Source organism: Echiichthys vipera (genome assembly GCF_963691815.1).
Source record: "Echiichthys vipera genome assembly, chromosome: 11".
NCBI classification, from domain to species: Eukaryota; Metazoa; Chordata; class Actinopteri; order Perciformes; family Trachinidae; genus Echiichthys; species Echiichthys vipera.
The window spans coordinates 22,829,981-22,838,499 of record NC_139836.1 but is presented as its reverse complement, the minus strand read 5'-3'; the positions used below and the strand labels follow the sequence as shown (position 1 = coordinate 22,838,499).

The following is an 8,519-nucleotide window of genomic DNA, read 5'->3' as shown; positions in this document are numbered from 1 at the left end:
TTTAGTCGTGGCTCTCGCTCCTCACAACCATGTTTCACTTTGTCGCTCGACTCTCCCCGCTGAGAGGGGACTGTCACCCAGCGCTGTGCCAGGCCTGGAGCTGGCTCACACACACACACACACACACACACACACACACACGCACACAATCTTCTCTCCGTCTCCCATATTTAAGAAAAAAAGTTCTCCTGCTCTGAGAGACTCGTTCCTCCGGGCAGATTTGAAGCATGTGGTGGCCAGAGAAAAAGATATATCTCTCCCATTAACATCTGCTCCCCTGGCCTGCTCTGCTCTTTCCAGAAGGCCACCGTATACACACCCACCCACACATACATATATGCACACACACACACACACACACACACACACACACATACACACACACACGCATGCGCGAGCTGCGGTTCATCCATGGTTGACAATCAAGGACAGTTGGTTTTGAGCAGTGTCAGGACAGTTAGACTCTCACGGGGAGTCTCCAAACTACAGGCGACTGGCACACAGACAAACACTCAGAGAGCACATTTACGGCCAAACACTGAACGCCATCTGTCAGTCACTGTAGGAGGATATTACTGTTGACACACACACACACACACACACACACACACACACACACACACACACACACACACACACACACACACACACACACACACACACACACACACACACACACACACAAACGTACACACAGGCAGGCACTTTCTGTCTGGCTGAATCTGTATTTATTATACGAAATTCTCACCAAAACTGGCTTGTGTGTGTGTGTGTGTGTGTGTGTGTGTGTGTTTACGAGTAAAAGTTACTGAAGTTAAATACAAGTAAAAGTCCTGCATTCAAAAAGTATTTTTTTCCGACTCGTTTATTGTTATAAAATGTTAGAAAATAACAGAAAATGGCAACAAAAAACATACAGTTGACCGCAGCCCAAAGTGAGGTGTTGAAGTTACTCGTTTTGTTTGACCAACAGTCCTGAAACTCCAAAGATATTCAATTTACATTTGTATAAAACTAACAAAAACAACAAATACTCACATATGAGAGGATGAAAGAAGTGAATGTTTAGCATTTTTATGAACATTGCTGTTGATTAATCTTCTGTCCTTGGACCAATCGAATTATCGTTAATCATTGCACTAATCACATTATTATTATTATTACTGATGCATTAATGTGTATGCACCATTTTAATGTTGCAGCTGGTGACGGGAGGTATTTTTCTTTACTATTTTACACTGTGATGCAGTGGTGGAATATAAGTGCATTTACTGTCGTGAAGAAGATAAGCACTGTACCTTTAGCACAATTATTATATTTAGTATTCCCATTTTATACTTGTACTTTAGTATATTGTTTATATGTAGCAATTCTGAGGCAAACGATCTGTATCTGTTCTGTATAATCTGAACACAATAGTTACTTTACCAAATAGTCATTTAAGTAAAACTAGCCACTATATAACAACAGTAAAATGTTGCCTTAATAATAATCCAGTACTATAATTTATGATAATGTAAGGGGAAATTATGATCGATAGACCTATTTTTGCAGGACTTTTACTGTTTCACTGCTGCATTGTTTCTGTCATCTTTTGATCTAGTTTCATTATGTTTTATATCAAACATTTTACAGATGAGAGCTTTATTTGAATCTTATGGAAACAATAACACCTTATTAAATAAACTTTATCTTGCTTCCATTGTGTTTGAGAGTCCCATGATAACAGATGATACGACCAGCCTGAAACAATAACGCACATGGATGTCATTCTGCAGCCCCATCCTCTCACTTCCCGCGACCCTGCACGGACAAAGGGAAGTGTCAACACCACATCTCTAACTGCACAATTAACATGCAAATGAGCTCAGTCGCTAATGGCGATGGCAAAGCGCTCTTATGATGGAAATATGCTTTCTGTTTTGGCAGTACGGGTTAAACATTTGTCTACGGAATCAGCTGAGGACAGGAGGGCAGAGGGCCCCGAGACTTCCCTGAGGGCAGGAAGAGGGAGAGAGAGCGATAGAGAGACGTAGACACGCAGAGGGAACGGCCTCTGCACCTGCTGACACTCTCACACACACGCACACACACACACACACACACACACACACACACACACACACACACACACACACACACACACACACGCACACACACGCACACACACACAGCACGACCAGGCAGTTATAATCAGCCTCGTTCATGCTGTCAGCCCAGTCAATAACTTATCCCCTCAACTGCTTTTGTTCTAGCAGCAGCTCGGCTGATGCGTCCGCTGCCCCTTATTCAACTGAAATTTATTTTCAATTGCTGCCTGAGGCACCGGCCCTGCGGCAGCTCACTGACCGAGCAAGTAAACAAACCAGCAGTTCAACACTTTCAACCCTTCAGATTGAACACAGCAACAGTCTTGTATTGATAAATGAGATGTTTTTACAAACTCCGGAGTTGTAAAAGCATGAATGCCCCTTCTTTTTCTACATATCTGACTAAATATATGCCTTATATTTGCAGCGTTGTAAAGCTTATGTGTGTGATGGAGCTGGCAAGCGTCTATCAGTGTGTTTGAATGAAAACAACTTTATAGATTTCAGATTTTGAAGTCACAGAAAGGCAGCTCGATCACATGGACACAGAGAGGCGGACACCTTTTTTGTTGCCTTGTTAGCATCCGTATCCAAAGCCTTGTCTGTGTGTGTGTGTGTGTGTGTGTGTGTTTGTGTGCGGCGTGTGTGTGTGTGTGTGTGTGTGTGTGTGTGTGTGTGCGTGTGTGTGTGTGTGTGTGTGTGTGTTTGCGGAGGCTGAACAAAGCAGTGTTGCTCTAAGTGATAAACCTCGAGTGGCTCCCAGTAACAGGTGTGCGCTCTCTAAAAAGGACCAGTCGTTTGTCAAGCCCGATGAAAAGAGGAGCTGATGGCCACGGGTCCATTCAGCCATAGCTGACCGGCCTGAAAACCAAAACACACTGAATCTCTGGAGAAATGAAATCCAATTGTCAGCATCATTTATATATGCAGTGTAGACAACTCACTTTTAAATCAGAGCAGTTTAAAGGACACACATCCCGGAGGCTTTTGACACTTGAATGGAGTCTTTGTAATTCTTTTTTGGCATTTTGCATATTTGACTTCTGAGTTGCAAATCTTTCACACTCTCAGGCATAATGTCTTCAGCTTATCTTTTACGTTATTTTGTGTATTTTAATATGCTCTTATAAACGTGAGGGTTTTGTTATGCTGTGTTGTCTTTTTGCACATCAAGACAAGTAACGGCAATAAACTTAACTCATTTATTCTTGTCGTCACTCGTGATCCATCTTGAAGGTTTCGATGCTCGCTGCAGATTTTTAGGAAGCAGAATAAGTGGAAAGAAAGAGGCAGAGAACAATTAAAAGGTGCCAAATAAGAGCTGAAAAGCATCTTCACTTTGGCTGCCATTGGTGGAATGAAAGGCTGCTCCAATGTAACCTGTAAAACAAGATATACCTATATTTAATAACTGTTTTCACAGCGCCCTGCCACTCTTTTCCTTTTCTCTCTTTTTTTTCTTAGTTTCATTTGATATGTTGCAGCATTATCACCAACTTATCCCTCAATGAAAGGAGGAATCTGAATCTCAGTGGGATTTACATGATTATAAGGTATAAATAAAATTCTGAGCCTAATGAGGATGATTTTTGTGAACCCTTCTAGGAAAGATAAGCCCCACCATTATGATAAACACAGTGGCAGAAAAAAGGCATAATTCAATCATTGTTTGCGAGTGTTTGATTACTTTTTACTTGTAGGCTTTTAGCTTAATTACGGCAGAACAATCTTAAGTTTCAGAGTGCGTGCTAGTGGCAATAAATATCCCTGTTACCATACGATCATGGACCAAAACTGCAAGATTTACACTCCCAGAGTAAAACAGAAAAGGTGGTGATTTATACGTGAATCTCTTTAACATTCAACAGCCCTAGTTTGCATTTGTCTTGTGCATGTTATTTGCATGTGCATGAGTGTTTTTTGCATTATGTTGTGGCTTTCTTACAAATGATCCCCTCCCATGAATGTAACAGTGCTTGATGGGAGCAGCAGCAGCAGCAGCAGCAGCAGCAGCAGCAGCAGCAGCAGTGGTCTCTGCTTTACTCAGCTCCTAATTAGCCAGAATTAAGAAGTATTTCTCTGCCCATTGAAGAGTCCATTTCCTTTGAAACCGGAGCATAATAAACCTTAAGTAATTACCCCAACTCATGACTATTAACTCGCAAACCACCAGCTTCCCTTGACAACATCCTCCTCAGTGTTGTGTGGTTAAAAGGCCATTGCAGCTACCCAGCTATTTACATCCCATCTGGCAGCCTGCGAGGGACAGACAGGCTACGCTCATTCCTAAAGACAAAAACCAAGTGTAAAATGAACTCTTTTCACTCTTTCTCAACTTAAACCACAGAACTTGTGTTTTCTTCCCTCCAAAATAAGTTACAAAAGGGCTTCGTCTTCTCTTTTTCTGTCTTTCTTTAGTTTATTTTTAATCCACACACTCATTTGCATGCAGCGAGGCCGAGGAGGGGGCCTGAATGTATAATCTTCTTGCATTTAGTAGCCTGTAATCCCGACGCTTTTCTGTGATGTGATTTTCTCCTCTTGGTCCCCCATGAACAATTAACTTGTAATCTCCACAAACATACATTCTGTCGCTGCAGAGATGAGACGCAGAAACACCCAAGGGACCCGGCGGACAAACTGCTCTGCTCTCCCCGAGGTGGATCACTTTCTAGCTGCTACAATTCAACTGGGCTCCATTAGGCTGCAGCCCAGTCCCCTCATCCGCATTTTCACTTTCTTGAACATTTGTGTTAGCTGCTCGTAAATGTTGAATACCCTGCGTGTTCTAGTTCATCATAAGACGGTGTTATTGGGCAGCACGGGGCCTGTGGGTGCACAGATGACAAAGTTACAAGCTGATATAATATCACATTTGAATTTCTTTTGAATTGGCCTGACGTTGCAGGAAATTTATCTATAAAGCCTCCGGGCTTTCCTCACTTAATTTCTTGTGCTGTGTCCGAAAAAAAAATAAAAATGAACAGTTAATAATTTTTATAGGAAGACAAATTAATTCCATAAAATTATTTTGTAAGAATAATTTAATGGGGGAAACAAAGCAATTAGAGTCAATTTGCACACTTGCAGTGTCAATATATAATAGCACGTTTGACCAATCTTGTGCTAAACTCTACTTTATTCTATTAAATTGTGTTATATTCGTTTATTTCAAATAAGTAATTGAGTGCAGTGGAAATTACGAGCCTGTAAAAGTAAACACGTCTTTGCTGTCAACTGAGGCCTTGCATTAACATCTTTAAAATAATGTTTAAATACTCAAAATAAATGTGTCTGTGTGTATGTATGTTTGGGCTGAAATAAATAAAAAGGAATAGATTAAGTTTGGTAAAGGACTGTTTTTTTCTGAAAATGAATAAATAAGTTTGTATTTGTTCGGATGAGCTTTGTGCACCTATTAAAAAAATCAGTAAATAATAATTAAAATGGATGTAAACGATACTTCAGGAAGTTTAAGGCTTAATTAGTGAAATGATCAATATTTATTTTGATGTTAAAGAATAAAAAGGGAAGACAGTAAGGTATGATCCATAATTTCATTTTTATTGAAATTTCATCCAGGGATGCTGGACGATAATAAATATTTCATCAGTCATCAACAATGTACAAAAATAAAGACACGGGGTCTCTGGGCATAACAAATTCAGCTCAGCAAAAAACACTCATGCTGTGATAATTATAATATCATGCAAAAACAAAACAAAACAAAAAAACGGAAATCCGAGCACAAATGGACGGTGAGCCACAAAATAAAGATGTATCTAAATCATTTTAAAACAAATTCCCGGTTTCAGATTCGTTTTAGCCAAAACACTTAAATGTCATTAGTTTCATTTACAACTCAGGTTTAAAATCCTTGGTACAAGGCACAGAGAGCATTCTTCGTTTTCACAAAAATGACGCCTGATGATAAAAAATAAAAAAGTCAAACGTAATCAACGTGTTCATGCAGCCTCCTTCACCTTTCACATTGGGCTGTGAGACTCACACTCGGTCACACACAGGAGGATTATGGCATCTTGTTGCAAAACACAACTTTTTCTTTTACCTTAAATTGGCAACCTCTACGGTTTTAATAGGTCCTTGTTACAAGGAGGAAAATGACACTTTTTTTTTCTCATACGCCAAACAAGAAAACAGACTAAACAACAACATGCACCATCAGTGAGGCCAAATCCACCCTCATGCCCTGATTTATCTATTTACAAACATCATTACATATCTCAGTCTCTGCGGGTCTGGCAGGCATCATTTCATCAGCTCCTTGCCCTCCCCTGTGAGTCTCGTGAGTCCGCTGGAGGTGATAGGGATGTGTGGAGGAGGAGGCACCTGGCAGATGGTGCAGGGACACGGCAGTCCGGCCCAGTGCTGGAAGCCGGTGCCCAGCTGCAGGGGCGGGGGCGCAGTCGGGGCGCCCTTCATCAGGGCGTGGGGGGCTCGGATAGACGTGAGCCCCGGCAGCGCGCTCGTCAGCGTGGAGGATGTGGAGGTGGATAGCGCGCCTCCGAGAAGAGGGTGCACCTGGTGCGCTGCGGCGGCTGCGGCAGCGGCTGCAGCGGCTGCAGCGGCGGGGCCCCCGGAGTGTCCACCTGCGCCGGCGTGCACGGAGCCGCAGTGGAAAGCTGAGTTGTGCCCTCCGTAAATCTCCCCCACCAGCCGCTTCATCTCGTCCAAGGAGCTGTTGAGCATCAGGATGTAGTTCCTGGCGAGAAGCAGCGTGGCGATCTTGGACAACTTCCGCACCGAGGGCCCGTGCGCGTAGGGCATCACCTCGCGCAGGCCGTCCATGGCCAGGTTGAGGTCGTGCATGCGCTTCCGCTCCCGGCCGTTGATCTTGAGACGGAGGTGGTACATTTCCTCCTCGGTGACTTGTTTCTTCAGTTTAAACTTGTTGCTGCTGCTGCTGCTGCTGCTGCTGCTACTGCTGCTGCTTCCTACTGACTTTGGGTCTCCAGACCTCAGGAGATCGCTGGCGCTCAGCTTCTGACGCAACTCGCTGCTCTGCGTAGATGAGGACACTGAGGAGCCGACGTGGTGGTGGTGATGATGGTGCGGGTGGTGGTCTCGGAGAGACATGACATCCATGTCCGGGGAGGAGGCTCTGCTGCTTGGGCTGGAATCTGAATTCATTTTATGGGTTCGCTTCCGAGGTTGCTGGGTAGGAGGTCGCTGCTGGCTTCCTCTGTCTCTCTCTCTCTCTCTCTCTCTCTCTCTCTCTCTCTCTCTCTCTCTCTCTCTCTCTCTCTCTCTCTCTCTCACTCACCCACTTTCACTTTCTCCCTCCCTCTTTCTCTCTCTCTCTTTCTGGAGCTGCTCTGGTCACCTGATGGTGTCTGTAAACCTCCTGTCCCACGCGTCTGTCCCTCTTATCACATCGGTGACCACTTTGCCTCTGCCGACTTTCTCTCTTTTCTCTCTCTCTCTCTCTCTCTCTCTCTCCCTCCTCTCTGTGTCTCTGTATCTCTGCGGTGAGGAGGACACTGATAGTTGGTATTTATACACGCGGGGTAACAAAAGCGGCTTTCCTATTCATAACGCCTAGTTAGGAGGATGACGTGCCCGTTAGAAGGGGGCGGCGTGCTTTGACTGTCCCAGTGACCGCGGTGCGCAACCATTCACTGCCATTGTCAGGACACCGTTGGGGGGCACAGCGCGCCTCTCTTCTTTTCTTTTTTTCTCTCCTCTTCTTCTCTTTTCTCTTCTCTTCTCTTCTGGATCAGAAAGTTGCTCATCCTGGGACAAACTGGTCAGTTTTTAAAATGTATTATTTGAAGAGATTTTTGTTACACACCATAGCTGTTTGAGAGCCTCCAATACACTTTATTTTTCTTTGGCCTGCAATGTCTGCTATATGTTTTTGGGAGCTGCGCAATGTGGCTTTTACGCGCAGAATCACGTTTGTTATTTCACGTTTTGACATGACACATCCAAATGTTGATGAAATGCACCAGGATGAGGAGAGATTTAACTTCCTCAGCTTCTCACACAGTGCTCACGGTGAGTGTTTATCGGACAGTCACATTTTATACCAAAGTGTCCGCGGTTCGGCTCGTGGTTGCCTGAGGGAATGAGGAGGAATGGGAAGGGAAATTACTTTCCCATTCAGCGACTCTTGCTGCCGCAGGGGTGCATGGCCTCCGCTGGGACAGAGGTAACATGCCCGCTCAGACACTCGGCACTCTGCTGGCCATATGGCAGCATGTGGGCCTCGTGTCTGGACCTTCATAAAACTTCCTATTGCTTCTATGTCTCACTGAAGGGTCATTTTTCATTTTATAATAATGATGATAATAATAATAATAATAATAATAATAATAATAATAATAATAATAATAATAATAATAATAATAAAATGAATAATAATAATAATAATAATAAAATGAATAATAATAATAATAATACTGATAA

At 43.3% G+C, this 8,519-nt stretch overlaps 1 protein-coding gene across 1 annotated transcript; it reads right to left on the bottom strand.

Annotated features, from left to right (window-relative positions):
* Nucleotides 1–6,359: 6,359 nt before the first annotated feature.
* On the bottom strand, nucleotides 6,360–7,241 carry olig3 (oligodendrocyte transcription factor 3; the record flags this gene model as incomplete). The annotated part of the gene is made up of 1 exon (XM_083922584.1): nucleotides 6,360–7,241. The coding sequence occupies one exon, from the start codon at nucleotides 7,239–7,241 to the stop codon at nucleotides 6,360–6,362; it is 882 nt and encodes a 293-aa protein (XP_083778710.1).
* Nucleotides 7,242–8,519: the final 1,278 nt, after the last annotated feature.